This window comes from Lonchura striata, chromosome 3 (genome assembly GCF_046129695.1).
Source record: "Lonchura striata isolate bLonStr1 chromosome 3, bLonStr1.mat, whole genome shotgun sequence".
Lineage (NCBI taxonomy): Eukaryota > Metazoa > Chordata > Aves > Passeriformes > Estrildidae > Lonchura > Lonchura striata.
The window spans coordinates 11,050,195-11,071,917 of record NC_134605.1 but is presented as its reverse complement, the minus strand read 5'-3'; the positions used below and the strand labels follow the sequence as shown (position 1 = coordinate 11,071,917).

The 21,723-nt window shown below is 39.1% G+C and overlaps 1 protein-coding gene across 3 annotated transcripts in view; it reads right to left on the bottom strand.

Moving 5' to 3' along the window:
• Positions 1-21,723, bottom strand: part of PTPN14 (protein tyrosine phosphatase non-receptor type 14) — a 109,932-nt gene that overhangs the window by 65,181 nt on the left and 23,028 nt on the right. The window contains exons 1-2 of one of the 3 annotated variants that reach the window (XM_021547595.3): positions 5,629-6,073; positions 5,167-5,492 (exon numbers count right to left, since the gene is read on the bottom strand). In XM_021547595.3, coding sequence (XP_021403270.1) covers positions 5,167-5,340 — 174 coding nt within the window. In that variant the 5' untranslated portion in view covers positions 5,341-5,492; positions 5,629-6,073. Of the gene's footprint in view, positions 1-5,166; positions 5,493-5,628; positions 6,074-21,723 lie in introns of those variants that run through there. The other 2 variants (XM_077781883.1, XM_021547594.2) reach the window with 2 other exon arrangements.

Here is a 21,723-nt window from a genome sequence, read left to right as displayed (position 1 = left end):
ACTCACAGATGTTCCCTGATATAGTTCTACTCTCCCTTTGTAGTCACCAGTGGATAAAAGGTTCTTTCTGACGAGTTCATCATGGTAGTAATTAGATTAAAATGAAGGTGGGAGGGACAGTGGAGGCAACAGAGAAAAGAAATTAATGTGAAGGCAGAAAAAAGCAGTGATTTTACCACCTCTAAGGGAATTCCTTTAACACACTTGAAAATCACTGCAGGGAAGCTAATCCTCAGCAAAAAACAATGTGGAGATGCAAAAAGAGAGCTTCCATGTTACTTGAAAAAGTAAACATTCACAAAACCTAGAACCCAAATTTGAAGTGTGAAGTACTTTAAAACACCTACTAACAAAGAAGAATTGGACTCTGAAGTCCAGAAGAGTTATTCAAGGAATTAAGGTATTCCAGTTAAACAGCTCAAATGAGCACAGTCCCTCCCCTTCGAGTGAGGGCTGGGAGACAGCACAAGTTTAGATTTGCTACAGTAGAAAGGTTCTTCAAGTACCAAATCCAGAAGCAATTCCAAGGAACAAGAAGTAAATGAAAACAGTGTTGAAGCTTCTAGATTAGAGCAGGTACTGTGGAGCAAACATGGCAGCATGAATTTTGCACAACTAGAAGACAGCTGTTTTCCTGGAAAGCAGCCTGGAGAGGATCAAGCTATTGCAGCTGAAGCACAGGAACTGATAACAGATCAGAGTTCATGTCAAAAATGAGAGACAATCCACACACTTATTTGAACAACAGGTTGCTGCTGTCAGCAACCTCACTTCTTGAAAATGTAATGTGTTTTTTAAGAACCTACAATGGAGGACTTCTGTGGCCACTACTGTGCACACCTGAAGAGACCCTCCCATCTAGGAATATCAGTAATCCCCTAAAATGAATGGAATAATGTGAAACTGGAAACAGCTGGACCACTAAGTTCAGCATGCTATGAGAAGACACTTGGCTTGGCTCTCCAGAAGGCGAGTCAAGCCATGCTGTCCAGTCCACAAAGCATGCCAAAAATTAGTTGAGGTTATAAAAAAATGAGATCTTCTATCTATAAGCAGCTGACTGAAAACTAGGTTGATTCCAAAAGCTGGTCTGTTTATCCATCTGCACCAAGTGAACCACTGACTTCACTCGGATTTCCATGGAATCAGTATCGATGCCTACAGCTGTCAGGCTCTGAAGTAACACATTTTACCCTAGAGGTTTTAAAATTTGTCTCACCTACCACACATGACTTCATATGTGGTACAAGGAAATTGGTTAATACTCCTCCAAGAGGTCTGGTCATCTGCTAAAGCAGCAAACAAGAACCAGAACACTTGGGAGCCCGAATGAAAAGGTGATTCTCAAAATACAGTGAGTCGCAACACCAGACATACAAAAACTGCACTGGGAAGTCTTAAAATAGGTGACATTATAGCTGCCAGTTCAGAAGGAAACATATTTGTTTTGAACTTGGCCTTAATTATCCTCCCAAGTCCAGAACTACCCCTGCCTTTACGCTGGGCCAAACAAATAGAATTGTCACCCTCAGGAGATGACAGAATATTACTAAACCAGCAAATGTTATTCTAAAAGATTCATCAATCCCAGCTCAGTGTGTGTTAAAGTATCTGGTTAACTGGCCAACTAAATATTTATCCTTAAGAAAGAGATGAAGTTCCAGCTTCTTCTGGCAAAAAAATATTCCCCCCTAGAACAGGGGGGAAGGTGCTATTTACAGCAGCCACGTATTCATAGAAGGTCTTTTGTCCAAGCACTGACTGAACTCCATCTTGGCTCATTTTTGGCAAGATGAGTCAAACCAAGCCACACTTGGAGGTAATCTAGCTGCAAAACCCCAGGTTTCAGTTGTGCCCTAAAAGTAAGAAGCACTTTCTGCGCCACTAAAGTAAAGGTCAGAACAGCAGCAAAAGGCCACCTCTGCACAGTGGATAGCATCTGCCTGTGGTGCTCAGCTCACCAACTTCCTGCTTTGGTTTGAGGCTTATAGAATCACAGTGATGGACATACCATTGTGAAATTTGGCTCACAAGAATAATTTTGGTTGGAAAGAACCTTTTCGCCCTCTCCCCCACTTACAATACATTATAGCATACCACCTTTAAACATTTTAACATGTTACAAAGTGAATTTAAAAGAAAAAAAAAAGCAAACATGAAGACTCCCAACAGATTTGTACAGATTACTTTGCTACTGCAAGCAGGTTCACTTAGGATTTTTTCCCCAATAAAATTGCATTTTCCCATTCCACTTCCAGACTTTCTATAATATGTGCACATACATACAAGATTATAACATTACATTCTTGACCTTGTCTTTCCTCTCCCTTCCTCCCCTCTTCTTGTCTTTACCTTTTACATAATGCTGGAATAAGAGCTCATTTTATTGGAACCGGTAACTGTTCAAGTAGAAGACCTGATACTTTGTCAAGAGCTTTGCTGAAAAGGATAAAACCAGATTTTACAGTAGTTACATGGCTCCACTTTCTATTGACCTATTCTTGAACCCTGAGTCAGTCAGGCAGGGAGTTGCATTCCCCAGAGATCAAATAGAAATATGCATAATCCACCAGATACTGTTTTTCAGTCATGTGTGGTATGATCGACAGTCCCTCACAACAAGGCAAAATCTCAGAGTTTTACTTTTCAGCAGGAAGGGTTTGGACAGTTTGTTTATTTCTAAGAAATTGGATTGAGTGAGATATGGGTGCATTCCTAACTTGAAGGTAAAAGTTGTGGTACACCTGGGATTTATTTGAACATAAGACCAAACTGAGGTATTACCTGAGACTCCATGGAGGAGACAAACAGGATTGTAGCACTGTTTTGTTAGCATGGGACTTAATGAAGGTTGGCTTATCCTTACTTGTACATCACAGATTGCAAATCAGGATTTCTAAGAAAAGGCATACATGCCCGCTGCAGTTTTTGCTGCATTCAGGGAATTTTAAGAGTCTGTCTCTTATATGAATGCTTGCAAGGATTTTTGCCTCAGGTAAAAAGTATGCCTAAGGTACACTTAACAGGCTTCTCTACTCAGCTATCCCATTGCCCAAATCTTGTAGAAATTTGAGCTTTGTGAAAATATATTTGACCCTTCTGTAGAATTTGGGTGGACAGTGAGCTCAAAAACTATGGTAAACCATGGAGAGGTTAGGGTACAGTCATCCAATTACATCATCAACTTTATGAACAGGGGCAGAAAAATTAAATTTGGGGTCTGAAAGAAAGAACAGCACCAGGCACCTCCAAGTTTGCCAGCTCCAATTACTCCTTATCCAAGGAGCAAAAGAAGATACAGGGAGACCCTCTCAGAGTTGAAAGAGGTAGGTAATTCTCTCCTTAAAAAAAAAAAAAAAAAAAAAAAAAAAAAAAAAAAAAACCACCCACTTCTGTCAAAAAATGCTGCACTGTTGAAATCTGAACTTTACAAAACCAGTTCCATGATGCCAAAACCTTGTTTAGAAAAAAAAGCAGGGAGGGTGATGAAAGAAAGGGAATGCGTTCCAACAACATCAAAGCATTCTCTTCTATGTTGTTAGAATATTTTTTTTTATCTTGAAACATAGACTTTTTGTGCTGACATATTTCTTTTTGCATGACAGAAATAATTTTGAAAATTAAAAAAACCCAGAGCAATAGAAAACCCCCACAGAACTGAACACGGACCAAAAGAGCTTCTTTTACTGTCTAATTTCATCTCTCTGGAAAATTTTGGAAACTTTTGGAACAAAGTGGAACAAAACATGTTCTGGAATCACAAAATGCTTTGTGGAAAAGAACACTAACCTGCTGACAGAGCTATTTTTGCAAATGCAGGTGGACCTCCAGAGAGAACCAGGAGGCCCCAGACTTCTGCCACACCAACTAGATAAGCTCACAAGGAACATGAGAATCACTTCATTCATTTCAATGCTTTCTGCATTGGAAGGAAAGAGAGAAGCTAGGTTCTTCCCTAAGACACCCTGACGCATCACCAACAAAAAGAAAAAAGAAAGGAAAAATTATTTATTGATAAATCTTCATCTCTGTAAGTAAAGAGGGGAGGGGAGATCATCCTACTAAAATTCATGCTAAAACAAACAAACACCAAACCAACAAACAAAAAAACCCCTACCCAATTATGAAAAACACTATGCAATAGTCCCTCTGCCCTCTGCCCTGTTCCTGCCTGCATATTCCCCAGACTGTTCTGGACAGGCACACATAGAATGAGATTCTTCTGCCATTCTTTATCATTATAAAAAAAGAATAAGAAAGAATTTTTGGTTAGTTTTCAGATATTGTAGTTATTTGTATACTACCTTCCAGCTGCCCCCACTACCATGGGCAAACTGCATAAGACACTGCAAGATTTTTAATTTCCCAGCTTTGCTTACAGACAGTATCAGCCAGGACAGCCAGATGATAACACAGCAACTTCCAGGCAATGGTTTTCCATTTATGATTTGCAGAAGTCTAGAAGCATGTAGGATACACATAGAGAAGGTAAGAAAAGTCAGTCAGTTCACCTGTGCCAGGTACACTGGAGAGGTATTTCTATAAAGGATTCAACACTTAAACAATAAACTCTATCGCAAGAAGTAGAAAATTAAAGATTTCAGTCTTGAATAGAAACTGCTTTCTTCAACATTTCCAGAAGCATTGGGAATGTAAAAAAGCCTTTTAGGATTTCAGATGTGAAATATTAAACAAAACCAAGAGGAAGAGAAAACCCACCATCCTCCAAGTGTTACTAGCAAATCACAACTGTTAGTTGTTACTGTTGCCTACTTCAGTTTTATAGTAACAAGAGTATTTACATGAAGGCAGATGTTTAAAAGCCTTACATAACTCAGCCATCAGTGTCCTGAAACCAGGGCTACATTCAGAAAAAAAGTTACTGCAACTTGTCCTTTGGCATCCCAGCTCAAAAAGTAACACTCATGGCTTTCTAAGAAAAGAAACTTTGTGTTACAAAGAGCTCTCCGAGCTATGATGGATGAGCAGCAGCCCAAAGCCCCGAAGGTCGGTTTTTCATGCAATCAGAGTATGTTTGTCCAAGCTCCAGCTGCTGATCATATCTGGCCAGCCCCGAGAACAACATGACTCAAACGCACAGACTGCCTGAGCTAAAAATGTGTCCAATTAGGCAGTGACAGATGGTCCTGCCCGGGCTACCCTTACCTCGCGTAATTCCAGCCTCTGAGCGACAGCTTCCAGGCACTCCTGCCCCGTGCTCTCCACGGACAGGGTGCACTCGATCACGTTGCTGTCCAGCAGACGGATCCTGGTCACAAAGCAGTTCTTGCTCAAGACGTTGTAGCGCCTGGTCCGCCGCAGTTTCAGCCCGAAAGGCATGGCTGGAAGCCTGCAGGGTCGCCCCTTCCCCGGGCTCTTCCCACAGCTATCAGCACACTTGTCCACTCGCCTCCAAGGCTTCTTCAGCTGGCACTACTCTCCTCCAGAAAAGGAGGTAGCTGTCCATTCCTGGGGCAAGCTCCGAGGGATTCCTGCAAAACACACGCAAGTAGAAAGAAGTGTGAAATAAGATGTTCCCGAAGTTCAGCGGGAAAGAAAAAAAGTTTAAGAGTCACATTTAAAACCATGAAATAAACACCTCCACACACAGGATTGCCAGGCACTTACTATATATCCCAAACGAATACCTTATACAAGAAATCTTCCAAAATACTGATTTAGCGCTGAATTTAAAGCACGGATTTAATTGCAAAGCCGTTCTTTCAGAGGCTCAGTACAAACAGCAACTCTACAGGGCACTCATCCAGAGGTGCTAACTCTCCCACCATTCCCCCCACCACAGGGGTCTATAACATAATCTTGAGTTTTCATGCCCTCGGGCCAGCTTTGAGAACTAGTTCAAAAAGCTAAGGAATAGAGGCTTTGAAAAGAGGTGTGATCTTGAAAGAAGAAAGGCTGGCTGCAGGTCCGCAGGAAATGCAGGCACTCAGCACCTCCGAAAAAATCAAACCTAAAATATGCATGTGAAAAGCAAGAAGCATCCGAGCCATTTCAGAGGAGCCTCCTCCGAGGCGATCCCTCGCGTTTTGCTGGCTTCCAGCTCCAAACCCTCCTAAGTGGGATGAGTAATGGCAGGAACGCGACTGCCAGAGACCAGGGCAACACCGAGTGGGAGGAAGAGAACACATATTCTAGATATTGTTTCTAACTAGTACTCCTAAAATTTATCAGGGACATATGCAACTGCTGAGCCAAAACACAAAGGAGACAGAAGAACTAGAGATACAGGAGTAATGACATTTAAGATGTATGATCCTCACCTAAAAGAACCACTTATTTTAAAGCGAAACAAACCAAAAAAGTTTAGTTAAGAGCAGGTTCAAGATTAACTAAAATAAAGAATTTGCACTGACTTGACCAGCTCTAAAATGCCACTTGCCATGTGCTGAGAGGAAATAAGCAAATAGCAAATTACTTGCTACCAGGTCTTCCTGGTTTTCCTTGACTATTCTGGAGCAAAAAGTAGAGGAACACTAATGGTGGCATTTAAGAGCCCATTTCTCTTGACCAATAGTACTGCAAATTAAAAACTAGATCTCATTTCCTTATTTCTTAAGAGAAGCAAGGGAAGGCACTGCCAGCAGAGTATGCATCATTTGAATGCATCAGCTGAGTGTGACATTTCAAACAGATAGTACATTGCCCACACGTATCCCTTGGCACAGAACTGCACGAATCAGTTTTTTTCAGGTTTTACTGAATTTAGTTGCTATGGAGATAATTAAAATATGCCCAATTGACTACAGTGTTTATCATTACACTAAAAAAATAACTATCACATTTTTACATGAAGTGTATTTTCCAAAGCCAGTATAACTTGACATTTATTAGGGAGTTAGAGCAACACAAATACAACAAATAAAAAAAAAAAAAAACAACCCACACAAGCAGAAAACTATTGGTTAGGTGTGTGACTAGCCTGGTAGTCTACCAGCATCACCACACAAAAGCCTAGAAACTGAGAGGGAGCACTGCTATGTGACTGATGTGCAAACAAACCTATCAAATTAGCTGATGTGGTTTAATCTCCCATTTCTAGCTTTCATGGGTACAGACATAATGTATTATTTTCAGGTAATTGCATGAGAGAGCTGTTATACCTTGCATTGCTCTAACATCAGAAGCCATCAAAGACATAAATACAACCTCACAACGATCTGATGAGGCAGGGACATGTTACCCAGGACCTGCACAAAAGGACTTGGAACAAACATTCACCATTTTGTCCAACACTGCTCAGGACAGTGGCTGCAGATCTCAGAATAACCATGCAGGACAGCTTTAACTCCTGCCCAACTACTCGCCAACTACCTTGTTGACCAACCTATCTGAAACTACTGCCTGAATCTGAAAAGTGGGAAGAATGAAAGAAAATTACAGAGAGGAAAGGGTGTGGAGGACTACATCTTGTCAAAGGCAGCATTTTTGTTCAGTCTCTGGCTTCCCAGATTATTTCAAGTTGGACACAAGGAGAGTTTTAGCTAGCTAATTCAATTTCAAAAGAGACTTTTCTCTTTCATTACTGTCAGTTGCACACATTCCTTTGCAGAGCACGAGCCATTCCCTGTATAGTAATTGTACAGTTAAAAGTAGCCTAAGGATGAAATAAATGTTAATTTAAAAACTCCAAGTGTTTGGCCCTGCTGTCCAGGGACAGCTACAGCTGGACAAGCCATCCCAGAAGGTGAGTGTGCAAACATGCTATTCTGGAACGAGCCCATCAGCTCCTGTATACCAGAAATGTCAACATGGATGGGACATTGATCTAAGCTGTATCATACACTCAGGAAAACAAGGCCAGTATTTCCCCTGCTTTTCAAAAGCAGTAAAGGAACAGGACTTTTTCCTTAATTCTGCTGAGGGCAATCAGCTGCCACCATTTTCTCAAGGTGCAGATGTACAAGTGGGTTAATGGATGCACTTTGTGTGGATGCACCTTCATTTAACTCAAATATATATATGAATGCTCAATGACAAGTCACTCACATGAAAGGTCACAATTAAACTAGTTTCCAGTTAAAGAATTGAATGAGATGGCAGGGCTAAAAGTGCTTAAAAACAGCTCAGATTGCCCCAGCTTGTAAAAATTATTAATTCTCAAATCAGTGTAGATGTCTGAGTTTTGTATTTACACATATTTTGGACGGATGACCAATTTCTCACTGGGTTTTCTGTTGAAGTAACTAAGTAAGATCTCAAAGACAAGTCTTTTACAGGCATCTAAAGGTAAACTAGGTTCTTCAATGTTAGCATCATCTTAAAAGCATCAGGAGCATTCATTTTTTATTCATGGTTATTTCGTAGATGGCCGAAAAAAAATGCCATTAAGAGACAGAAATATTTTGGTCTTCCAAATGAAGGATTATTCCTTTACAAAACTCCTCTCCCCATATAAGGTTGCCTGGGAGAAGCAATGTCCCTAACAAAATCCTCCCAATTGTGCAGGCATTCACAACACTCCCCTCCTCAAACTCACTCTTCCACTTAAAACAAAACCAACCAGTGAAACTAATGCAAGCCTATAAACAGCTTATCAGATAACAATGAACTTGTTCTAATGTTATCAAAGGATTCCTGTTAAGAGTATTTCAGGTGTGAAAGGGAATCACAACATCTTAAAACTAATATTTTCTATTAAGAATTTATTTTTCTGAAGAGAAATTACACTGGGCTCCTTTGGGTACTTTTTTCTTTTTTGTGTATCAATTGCTCTTTGCAAAATAAGCTCATTCTAAGAAGTATGCTGAATTAAACAAGGTTCTTAGAGCATAAGCTTTGGAATTTAAACATTCTGCTAAGTGGAAATTCCTTATGTTTAAAGTACATATTCTGTAGGCCTACAAAACACACACAAAACCTTAAAGTCCTTCTACCCTTCCTCAGAAAACAGCTACTAAAAAAAAAAAAGTATCCTAAATGCAGTTTCATCAGTTCAAAGGCAAAGAGATGCAATATCTTTGTGGATTCTTGGTAAAAATTTGTATTTCCCTACTTCAATGGACCAAGAGCAAACTGAACAACACGACAGCTCCTTTGCTATCACAGACATTGGAGTCAGATGTTTTATGGTATTTACTTGAAAAAAACATATGGATAAAGTCAATGGCTGTGGAATGGGGAAGACCAAAAATGGGAAAACACAATAAAGAACAAAAACAAATTCCAAATTTGACACAGAATAAAACTAAACCTTTAATCCACGGTCTCATGCCAAGCACAACACAAGTTCTCCTAAGAGCCTTCACTAGCAAACAGGTTAAAGAAAACCACATTAAGTCTCAGCTTAAGACACTCTTACCTACCTCTTTCTCTACATGTGACTGAAGAGAAACATCTCTATTTGCCTGGAAGCTTTATCAGAACAGTCTGTGCAAAGGCAGCAGACACAGAGGTGTGGATCTCTCCAACAGTATTTGATTCCTCCACAGCACCACTGCATCTTGCAAGGGGGAAAGGAGGAGTCCTCGATCACTCTTGCAAAATATCCTTCTCTGTATAGAAGGGGTTCCAAGAGGTATCATTCCCCACTGTTCAGTTATAGAATACTGCTGTTCATATACCAAAAGGTAAGGGGGGAATAAAAGGTATTACTCATACAACCAAGAATATCTTGCAAACACAATGCTGGGGACCAAACAAACATCTTTAAGTTGACACAGCTATAATGGTTTAGGGGGTGAAACGCTAATCCATTTAGTGCTAACTGTGACATTAGCAACTACTCTTCTCCACTGGCCAGTCCTACATGAAGAACTAGGTCAGATTCACACTGTGATATACAGCACAGAATTGCTTCTGATTTTTAAGAAATCTTTGTTAGTTTCTGCATAGAACAGAAACTCTCCTCATGAATTTAAATTGCCTGATACACATAAAAATTCGTGCTTTTCCAAACCAGTAATTTTCTTGTTGTTTTTTATTTTTAATGAGATATTACAGTGAAATCAGGTCAAAACACTACTACATGAAAAGTGAATGAAGTAGTATTTTACACATTTTCCAAACCTAAAACCAAAAGAAGCTGGAAATACAAAAAATTTTGCTTAGTTCTCCCAAAGTCAGCTGGGGCTGGCAATATTTTTGTTTGCTAGTAATTTTAAAAGACAGACTGGTGAGGTAAGGTAAGCCGAGCTGCTTGGTGGTTCATGAAGAGGCCATCAGGCAGAAGCTGCTTTGTGAGGTGAAGGGCACTGCTCCAGTCTCTGGGCATTCTCTTGCTTTCTAAATTTATCTGAAGGCCAGAAGTGAAGAAAAGCTTACAAATAATTAGGGCCAATATAACTCTTAGGACATTTCCAAGTACGTGACTCTCTCCTCTATTACAGACAACAGGTACAGACTGTACTACATTCTAAGGAGCATAAAAAAAAAGAAAAAAAAAAATCATCTGATACAAAATGCACTTAAAGCAAAACGTTTTCCTTCACTTTGTTTGCTTTTATATGTAATTTCTGAGACTCCAGGAAGAAAGCAATTATGTCAAACTGCAGCCTGTATTTACCAACAGCACCTGGCAGCCCTCCAGCATTCCTGGCACTGCAGGAGCAGCAGCACACCTAAGGGAAGTATGTAACCCTGGGCTGGGCAGAGACCGCAGCGTGGCAGGGCAGCTGCAAGTGGTGTGCTGGCCTGCAGTTTTAGGGAAGAGTGAAAATAACTCTTCTAGCAGCATGGGAGACGAGGTCTGACACAGTTTGTCTCCATCTAGCTGAGTTGTGTCTTCAGGAGATCTCTCTCCCCATGAAACAGCTTTCTGTCCCTTGAGTGCTCTCATGGGAGAGTTTCATGCAGGTAGAGCACAGCAAGGAACATTTCTGTGCCTAACAAGGTGTCTGTATCCCACTCAGTTATGGGTGGAAGTTCCATAAAGCCTCCTAGAAGTCAAATTCATTTCAGATGAAAGGGGATTTTAACCCTTAAATAATAAGAAGTCTTCTGCCACAAGGCCACTGTCTTCAACTACTTGTTTATACAGTCCCTGATGAGACATAGGCCTCATCCTCAGGCATTTAAATCTCCTTAAAAATTCTTGCAGGCAGGAATTTAAATATGTCCCTAATCCAAACAGTAATCAAACCATTAACACTCTCACCTATACATTCTGGAAAAGGAATCAAATTACAATTTAATTTAATTTTTATAACTAATATTCTACACAGAACTTTAGAGTCTGTAAGCATGCACAGACAGATGCCAAGGCTTCTCTGGGACACTGAACTCAGAAGACAACTGCTACTGTTACCACTACTGTGAGTCATCAAACAACAGAGATCAAAAAACATCTCAGTTAGCATTTCTACTTTCCCAATCCAATCACAGCTTTCCCTTTCCAGGAAAACTTGGGTTCTCCATCAGATCCACCTTTGCTATAACAGATCTTTTTTGATCTAAGTCATGTGTTTTCACTTTATCCAACTTGGGTCAGTTTCTGGTTCCAGTAGTCCAAATAAAACATCTAGAGAGATTTAAATAAAGTCAAAACAACAATTTCAATTCAAACCAGTTAGAATTCTACCCTTTCCTCTCCTTTGTGGCAGTACCCAAAAGAGGACATACTCAATAATTCTGAAGCATGTAGAGATTAGCACATGCACCACTTGTTATTCTCTCCTTGTCTCCCGTGCTGAAGTACCACACTTTAGTGCAAAGACACCTTTTTTTTGTGCACCCACACAACTACACCGTTTTGTGGCTACAAATCTGTCAGGCAGCACCTAAGTCCTTTTCTGTGACAAGGTTCACAGGTACCAAGTATTTCTATAGGTTCTAGCAAGTCTGTGTCCAGCAAGGTTTCCATGGCAGACAAGATGTGAACTTCCCAAACTACAAATAAGCACCTTATCCATTACTTCCTTACTTATCACTCCAGAATACCCACTGCAATTCAACAGGTCTCTCTAAGGCAACTACTGATGGAGGGCTCTTTTTGAGGTAGTCTAAGCATTCAGGTTAGGAGTAGCATCTGCATAAAGTGACATACCTACATGACCATTGCATTGCTATTGTGACCAGTTTTAATCCACATCATATCAGTAACAAATGTGGAGTTATCACTCCCCCTGTAGAACATTGTGTTCTAAAGTTAAAAAATAAAAGAAAAACAACCTACCTAATCAAAATGCCAGACTCCAGTACTTTTCCCTTCCAAATAGAAAATGCTGCCTGTCTATGCCAGGTATCAGCAGCAGCTCCACCTCTCTGTCAGGGCAGGGTTTAGGTCTGCAGGGTACAGCAGTTAACCATTTACAACCCTCTCACACCTTGTTATTGCAAGACCTCAAATTAGACACAGCCAAGAGCCTGAATGGCACCTGTCCAAGGATTCGGTTTTGTACCTGAGGCAATCTCATTTTAGAGCTCACTTCTGCCAGGAGTAGAGAGGTCCTGGTATCTTCTCCCTCCCTTAATTCCAGAGCACATTACAACTTGTCTTCTGCCAGCTCTGAAAATCTGCTGGAACCTCCTCCTGGTTTAGCCACTTCACCTCCCTCACTCAGTAAGAGAATATGATCTTTTTCAGCTTGGTTAGTGAGTTTAGACAACTCACAACAGAACCCAGAGTAGCTCATCTGGCAGAGGGAAGAAAAGAACCACACAGCTCAGAGAAGGAAAAATAAGAGCAATTTTGCCTTAACTGAAGCAGTTGGTCAGGTCTGGAGAGCAGTTTGTTAAATCACAGCCCAAGGAAAGCTCCTGGTCTCAGCAAGCAGAGAAGTCCCCAGAAGACATCCCCATTATTCCTGTATTGCAAAGCTATGTTTGCATCAAAATTGCTTAACGTGAAATAACCAGTTGATTCACATTGAACTCATTTTTTTCTTCCCCCCCCTCCAAAATACAACAATCTGTAATTGAATATCTATAAGAGGAGTTAATATTGCAACACCTCTGTGTATTATGTTTTCTGCATGGGACAAGCCGTTCAGAAGAGGAGAAGCAAAACCAAGACCAGCATTCTGGTATTTTGGAACATCTTTCTTTTAGACCTCGTGCAATAACCAGTCTCTACCCTTCAGAAAAGGCATAAGGTCCTGCAGCCTAAATTTTCAATGAACACTTCATAGTAATCAAAGATCAGGAAAGCCTAACCATTATTGTAAGGGTCAACTATCTAAAATCCATTATAATCAAGTGACTTAAAAATGTCTGAGCATATTTGACAGATTCTTTACCTTTTCTCCCTGTTTTAACCCTGCTGGCTACGATCAGTAGCAACATAGTATCGGTGCCATTTACTTTTCCTCTAAGTTAGTTAGCTTTCTAAAGATTCTCAACTCCTTCAGACTTGCTGGAGCTACAGTGATTTTTAAGAGGTTACATTTCCTGCTAAATGTGATTGATGGGCATGCAAAAACATTACAAAAACAATGAATTATATGCTTAGTAAAAACCACAGAAAAACTTCTTACAGCATACTTCATTATTCTCTCATGTTACAAAGAAGGACATGAGTAAAACTAAGACGTTCTAAACACAGGATAACATTTAGAGCAGAATCAATAGCTCCAACAGATCCAAGTATCAGATAGGGGGTAAAATTATATACCCCAGAGCATTCTCACTAGTTAAACATTCACTAGCACAAAGTGGTGCCAGTTGGTGTATAATTTTAAATAATGCAATAAAAACTTTATTAAAAATAAAGACATAAAAGTTCAATCACCTATCCTGCTTTAATGAGAAAATATCTATCCTCAAGAGGTGGCTGCAGTTTCACTTCTGTACTGGGATTTTGCAATGGAGCAGTTACAAGAGAGCACTTGGAGATTAGGAAGCAAATAGCCACACTGCTCATAAGACTGAAAGATGTGTCTGCAGCTCATTACACAGCTCTGGTGTCAGATGGAGACTGGAAGCTGCTTACCTGGATTCACACAATGCTGCTGTCAGCTGAGATCCTGCTGGAAAGGTGTGTTACTGCAGCAAAATATGGTCCCATACATTTAATTAAAGTGTGATATTTCTGCTCCTGCCTTTCTTCTGTTTTTAAAATGGCTTATACAAGTGAATTTTTACAGTTTCTGCTTAGTGGTATTCTTGTGTACCTTCCATTCTTCTCTAATTTTTTTAAAATATATATCTGTCTATACATGGAAGATTGTAAAGTCTTTCAAATAAACATAATCTGGGAAAACCTGGGTTATAATTATGGATTTCTAAAATGCATCACATTACTTCCAACTTTTGCAAAAGTCAAAAAAGTATTTGTTTCATGTAAGGAGGTTGCAACATACTTGGATTCCTTGCCCCACCAGGAAAGAAAATGTTTTGTTAATATGTACAATTGCGGGAGAGGGGAAAGATCAACAAGAAGCACTGAATTTGCAACATCTCAAATGTTTAACAATGTGGTTGCCACTCTTGGTCTCTCTCACCAGGCAGCAACTGACAGAACCAGAGGACACAGTCTCAAGCTGCACCAAGGGAAATATAGGTTGGATATTGTGAAAAAAAATTTTCACTGAAAGAGTGATAAAGTTCTGGAATGGCCTGCCCAGGGGGTGGTGAAGTCACCATTCCTGGATGTGTACAGAAAAAGACTGTATGTGGCACTTGATGCCATGGTCTAGTTGAGGTGTTAGGGCATGGGTTGGACTCGATGATCTTGAAGGTCTCTTCCAACCCAGTCATTCTGTGAATTCTGTGAACTGCCAACCTACCCTTCTCCTTACAGGAACAAAATCCAGTCCTGCTCCCACTGATGTCAGTAAGAAGACTGGCACCAAGTGAAGCAAGACCCATGCCTGAGGAATTGTAGTAAGAATAAAATTTAATTCAGTTTTTTGAAATTTAGAACAATGGTCTACTCTCCTGGAGAGGCTCAATTAGTCCCATTCAGGTATTAGGTAATGAACAGAGATAATGCAATGGAGGAAAAGTGGCTGCAGGTAAGCTATGACAGCAAAGCAAGATAGGGTGAAGAAAAAAGAGAAGAGAGGGAGAGAAGAAAAATAGAGTTAAAAAAGCATGCACACTGTCAACCCCAAACCACAACCAGGCACATTTAGTTACACAAGTAGAAGATCATAACATGAACTTTTGAACTTGCAAGGAAAAAAGCCTCTCCACTACTTAATGCATTAAAACATCAATGCTACAAAATGCTGAAAAAATTCCTTCAAGTTGTATCAAAGGAGGATTATATTGTGGGCACATGCATGGAGAAAGCAAATCTGTTATCTTTACTGAATATAGGCCTTGATGTAAATCACACAGCCAAAGCCTGTGAATAACTGCATTTGTTTCGAGAGCAAAACACCTCATCTGAAATACAGAATAGCTGCCGGAAATGAGCTAATGGTACTTTTCTTTCTGTATTAAAGGATTATTTTCCAGTGCCCACTGTGTGGGCTTAAACACTAGACTGAAACAGTCAAAATACTTAGAAGTAAGATTTATGGCTAAAAAAGGGGGAGGCTAGGGGGGAACCTTCTTTGAAGTGACTGACTTCTTTGACCGGTATCTCAGAATTACAAGGCTACAAAAGAGCCCCTCTCTGTGAGCAGCCCCCTGCATTCTTCCTTCATCTCTGTGGCAGATCATATTGATAAACAAGATTTGAAAACAATTACCTGGGAATCACAGTGCTGGATAGCACATAGTGACTGATATTATGAACAATAAATGTATTTTTATTTTCTACATTTTTTAATGCTTTTTAACAGAAAAACTCTTATACCTAAAACACCACTTCAGCCATCAACATTAATCCTTCAGTACTATGTTTTTCAAAAGTTTTCAAATGAACTTGAGAAACAAATCAGGAGTTTACTTCCACAGTATTTCAAAAAGTGTTGCTAATTACATTGATAGAGGAAGAAATTGTATCAACTGGAACCCCATATTATTTAATTGTACAAAAGTAAAATTTTCCTTTTTTGGTTGCAGCAGCGCTATAATAGATTGGTTTAGACTGGCTGCTTATTTCCTCTAACAAATTATTTGCCATTAATTCTACTTAAGAGAACAGCTTTGCAGTGAAGGCTAGTAAAACTAATAGTTCTGGAGTGCAAAATACATGCTACAGCTTTATACACAAACCCATTGTAATAAATTCTAAAAACTGTGGCATGCCATTCTTTGTTCACCTTTCCAAACAGTACTTTGATAATAACTTTACAACCTTTCACCATAAGTCTGTGCAAAATACTCACCCTTTAACACATGGTGATAGCTTTATTTGGAAACATATCTGAGGTTATCAGCTTTTAATGAGATTATAGTCTGATTCTTGTTAACTGCCCCTGTTAGAGAAAGTAGTTGCTTTGCAACATTTCAGAGTGAAAAATTGCTTTGCAGAAAATTTTACTTTGTCATGAGCTGAAAAGAAATTCTTGTTTAAAAAAACCATCTCTATTTCTTGCTCATATTAATCCATCTTTATGGTAACATTTTAGCACTTGATTGGAGTGATAAACGTCAAAATTCACTTGCAAGCTTGTGATCTTCTGTAGCTCCTGTAGTAGACTTGTATATTAAATGAAGAATTTGCATATTAAAATGATAAGAGACAAAAATCACCAAAGCAGAACATTAACATTTTCTTGTTTTGCTGTTCTTTACAAGCAACTCAGCTTTGAAACACAAGAGTTAGTCTGACTTGTAGTTCTCAAATTAAAAGCAGCAAGGTTACTCTAAATTTAAATTGCACAATTTATTTAAATAGCCTGGATCTAAGCACAACTTGCACAAAATCAAAACACCTTCTATACAACCACAGGTAGGTGTATTTATTGTATGTTTGTATCAAAGTGGTACAAATAGGCCTTTGATCCACTAGATCCACTACAGTGGCCATTGAAGTTCTGCAGGCAAAGAAAAATACTATATATAGGCTATGTACAATTATTTTCTTCTAAGTACAAAACCTAAACACCAAAAGAGAAGAAGGTGGAGTAAAATAAATTATGATTAAACAGTCTCTCTGTACGCATCAGGTCATCTTATTTGTTATTACATAATTGGACTCACAGAACCCTAAGGTGATGAGGTATCCCTAAGACTTACACTCAGTTTAACTGCAACACAGAGAGAAGCAAGAGAAGAAACAAGGAACAAAAATAAAAAGTGGAGAAAGCCCATATGGTACAGCCCTCCCTGTAATTCTGTCTCTGGTTAGCAAGTTGGAAGCATTTCATTTCTCTGACTTGAAGCCTGATATTCACATTCCTTTGTGGCTTAATGTGGACATGGACTACAGATTGCACCCATGTCTTAAAGGGGCTAAATGATTAACTCAGCAAGCCCACAAACTCCAAGAGAGATAGCAAGAAACCTTACATTCCCATCCACTTTGAAGGAAAAGGAAATGAAATTTCTTAATTCCTAGTTTTGTTGCAAAGTAGGCAATGCCGTGTGAATGTAGTGATTGCCTTTACCAAAAGTAAAATCTGTCCCTGGCAGCTGTGAAGACACTCAAGCCTCCTGAAGTGCTGTTAAGTGTGACTACAACTCTTGGGAAATTAAACACCCTGTACCAACACAGCCAAGTCTCCAACTGCAGCCCTTTTAAAACCAGTGCAGAGTGGCAACCAGCTAAACAGAAATGAAACAGCAAAGACGTGACACCACTGTGCATTTCATTCAGCAATTTCCCACAAAGACAAGCCCATGCTAACACTAATTCCTATAATCACGGAATAGCAATGTGATGTAAAAAATGGAGCAGACCAAGCCATGCCTGATGCTGTCTCACAGCAACATCTACTGCACACGAGACACCAGTGTCAGTGGGCAGGGAAAGGAAATGCTCCCCACCAAGTGGCCACAGCTCTGCAATTCCACCCAAGCTTTGCATTTATTGCTGCTAAAGTTCAGCATTCCCATTTGCAGATGCAAAGTTCTGGGACAAACTCACCATGAATTAACTGCCCTGCCTTTTTTAAAAATGGTTAGCTGTGCTTTGAAAGAGTTACTCAGGACCAAAGGGTCACAGGGTAATTATTTACAGAATGGATGCCAGGGATGAAGTGACAGATAAAACCATTACAAAGATCATGCAGAGTAAAGAATGAGAAATTCCTGCAATTTATTGTCTATCACATTGAAGTGTGATTCTGAGATAGCACCAGCTCTGCTCTTTCCTCTTTATAGTGAAAGACTATAATGACTCAAGACCTTTAATTCTCCACTTCCAACTTCATACTGGATCTATTCAGGAAGGTAAAAAAAGATGAAATCAAGCCCATCACACAGCCAACAGACATCATGAAGAGGTGATGTTGCCTTGCTTTGGTTTGGAAGGTAACCAACCCAGTTGTGACAGAAATGAAGTGTTCCCTTTCAGCTAAATAAAAGCTGTGGCTGCAGTACAAACCACTGCACTTCAGCATAAGGAGGGTTTACAGCCTGCTCTTGTGGGAGGGTGACTGGAGGCAGCACGGTTCAGCCATGACTCTCTAAGAGGGAACAGGATCACTGGAAAAGAGTTTTTAAAACCCTGTGAAAGGCAGAACAGCTCATATCTTCCCCAGCCACTCCTCCACTGCAGAATACAGGACGCTCAGTCCAGAAGCATTTTCAGTGCCTAAATATAACACAGGCATTCACATAGCATAAATAGGAGAATCCTTCTGAAGGGCTGTCTTCAAAACAATCTCCATTTTTCAGTAGGGCTAGAATTCAAAGTCATATACTGGCACGTCAAATTCCGGATATCCTCCTAAGAAAAATGAATTTCTTGTTATTATACCTGGCTATTTTTATAAAGTTTCTGCAGCAAACAAGAAGCATTAACTGTGCTTAATTAATACTCGTACACCTTCATGTTTCTCTTTGGTTACAAGCCAAGAAGATTTGATGAAATATGATCTTATCCTTATGGAATTTTATAACACCAGTTTTCATTGGCAACCATTGATTACATACCCCAAATGAAGTTGCTAGATTTTTTTCAGGCTTTTTCCTAAGCTTTGATATATAAACTTGTCAAAACAAAAAAATAGCTGACCCTTAATATTATGGTTCATGCCAAAAATAATATGAAGCTATTAGAACCACAAAGCCTAGAATTCAGTTAGAAAATGAGTGCTGCAAAATATCCAAGCATAGGCATTGTATCAAGAAAGCATTATGATTATATCAAGAAAGAGTAAGCAAAAAAAAATGTAGCTTGGAAGAAAAGCTAACCTGCTACTCAGCATGGACAAATTTCAAAATCCTTTGTTTCTATCTCTAAACACTCCAGTAAATCAAACATTTTAATTGGCAGTAGGATGTATGTACTGGCAGATATATGTCTTCTGACAGTGATAAGGACAACACCAAATCTACTACCATGTTTTCACAATGGAAAATCAAAAAATAAACTAGTAGAGCCAAAAGACCAAGTTGAAATTGCTGGAACTTTCTTCAGGTCACTGGGCTATATAAGCAAGACTCAAATAGCACCCTTTCACTGCTATGACTTATGAAAGTTTTCAGTCTGACACTAGGGAAAAAAAACAGACACTATTTATTTTATTAGTTTTAATTCAGTTAATTTAAATTTCAGAAAAAAACATCACTTTGGCATGAAGTGGAGAGAGGGAGAAAAAGAAAAATGATTGGCAAAGATAAGCAAAGAACATAGAGAAAACATTTTTTCAGTGCAGATATAAAAGGAAAAAAAATCCAGCTGTTGGCCAATTTTTATAAGTTGTAAAAGTGTTCTGAAGAAGTAAAACAGTGAGTGGCATGAATTTCAGATAATATACATAATTCACAAAACTTCTAAACTCCTTTGCCTGTTCAGACTGCATTTTTTCCCACTGAAATCGAAGTTCATAAATTTTTTTTTCTTTTGCAGAGAGCCAGTAAAAAAGCAACTCTAACTCATCTAACTTGTGTTCTAAACATAAAAAATGCACAAAAATCTGGGTCTCATATTACTGATCAAAAAGAAATCTAGAAACAACCTCAATCCTAATTTATGTTTAGCTCCTTCAGTAGAGAGGTCCAACATAACTAACAGTACTCATAACTACTCACCACTCATTCTCAAGAGTCAGGCTCATCCTTTTATGTGTGTTATTACTCAATACAACAGATGAAAGCAATTACATCATTCCATGAAAATAAGTTCACATTTTCATATTGCTGTCACCTTATACCTCACAGATGTGAGAACTATACATTTTTCTCATCTGTACACAAATATTACAGCAGTTTTAAAAAGTCAGAAAGATTAATTATCCCATTCTGGAATCAAGCCTGCCTGCAACCCTAGACATCAAATAAGCCTCCCAGTTTCTCACCTTGCTTTTCCTCAGAACAGTCTTTGTGCATCTTAAGGGGTTCTAGAAAAAAAAAAAATCAACTACTTTCATAGACAAGAAAAGTGATAATGTACTACATTATTTTCTTCCACTACTACAGCTACCTGTGGATTCATAAGAAATTGCAAATGAGACAAGTTTATCTGGGATCTTGAGAAAAAAGGGAGATGGTGAAGCAAGAACACCTAAATTGAATAATGGTCCACACAGCTAAGGAGATTTCAACACCTTTCAGCTGGAGAAAGAATACAGAAATTCTATAAAAGTTCTCAAGTGGTATAAAAATTATGTGCCTTAGTTGTCTCCCATATATAGTTAGTGTCTCTTCACAGGGTGGTACACTGAACACCACATAATGAAAAGAGAGAAGAGCCTGGCTATAGACATCAGTATAAATGTGCTTTTATAAGTATTGTTCTCCTTCTACAGAACTAAGAGTGAAACACCCCATATGACATTTTATTCCCCTGTAAATGAAGAACACAACATGCAGACTTCCTGTAGTGGAACACACTTTTCTTTTCCATGTGCAATTTGAACTGCCAAGTTTAAACAGAGAAAAATATTATATGTATCCATGGATATCTAATTTTAGAAGGACAAATAATTCTCCCACTCCAGCACCAGGGGGGAAAAATGGTAAGAAAGAAACAGTTATTACAAGTCTTATGGAAAGGAGCTATGACATTACGTGACGTGCACAAAACGTAGTAAGGACTGGGTTAGGCAAGTGCCCATGAGGAAAGCAAAGTTTTTGTGGGCATCTGAAATAGGTTACAGTTAAAGCCATCACATCTTACTGCCAGCTTGATACACTAATTTTTCTCCAGTGGAAAATCTTTGGGAAGGTTGATACCTTTCGAGCCTTTGCGGCCATTCTCAAGCCCTGTGTCATGTTAGTTAGCAAGCACAGAGATTGGCATTAGGATGGTTCCATAAACACAACTGCAATGTCTGCTTGTAATTTATACTCTTTATTTTCCAAAGTCACTGTGGTTTTGGCTTACAGAATTTGGCCAGAACTCTTCAGAAACTCAACTGGGCAATTTTTCTGCCTATAATCTGAGGTAGATAGAGATGGAGAGATAGTTTTATTGCATGCAAGCACATATTCATCACATACTATAGTTCTTGCTACTACAAAACAGTAAAAGCCAGTATGTGAAATGCAAAGAAATATAAAGAAAATTATTTATGTTCCTACAGAACCAGTGTGCTTTAATGAAGAGACAAACAACAAAGGCAAGCATCTAAAAAGAGGAAATGGATAAAACTCATGGATGTTATGGGTTCTGGAACAAAAGGCCAGATTCTCCTTAAAAATGGAGTGCCAGTGTTGGAAAATTCATGCTAAAGCAGAGATATGGCAAAGTCCTTGTACTTACCTTAGGTATCTGCTAAAGTTAGCAGCAGTCTCCACGAAGTAAAACTCACTAGTTTCCAGTAC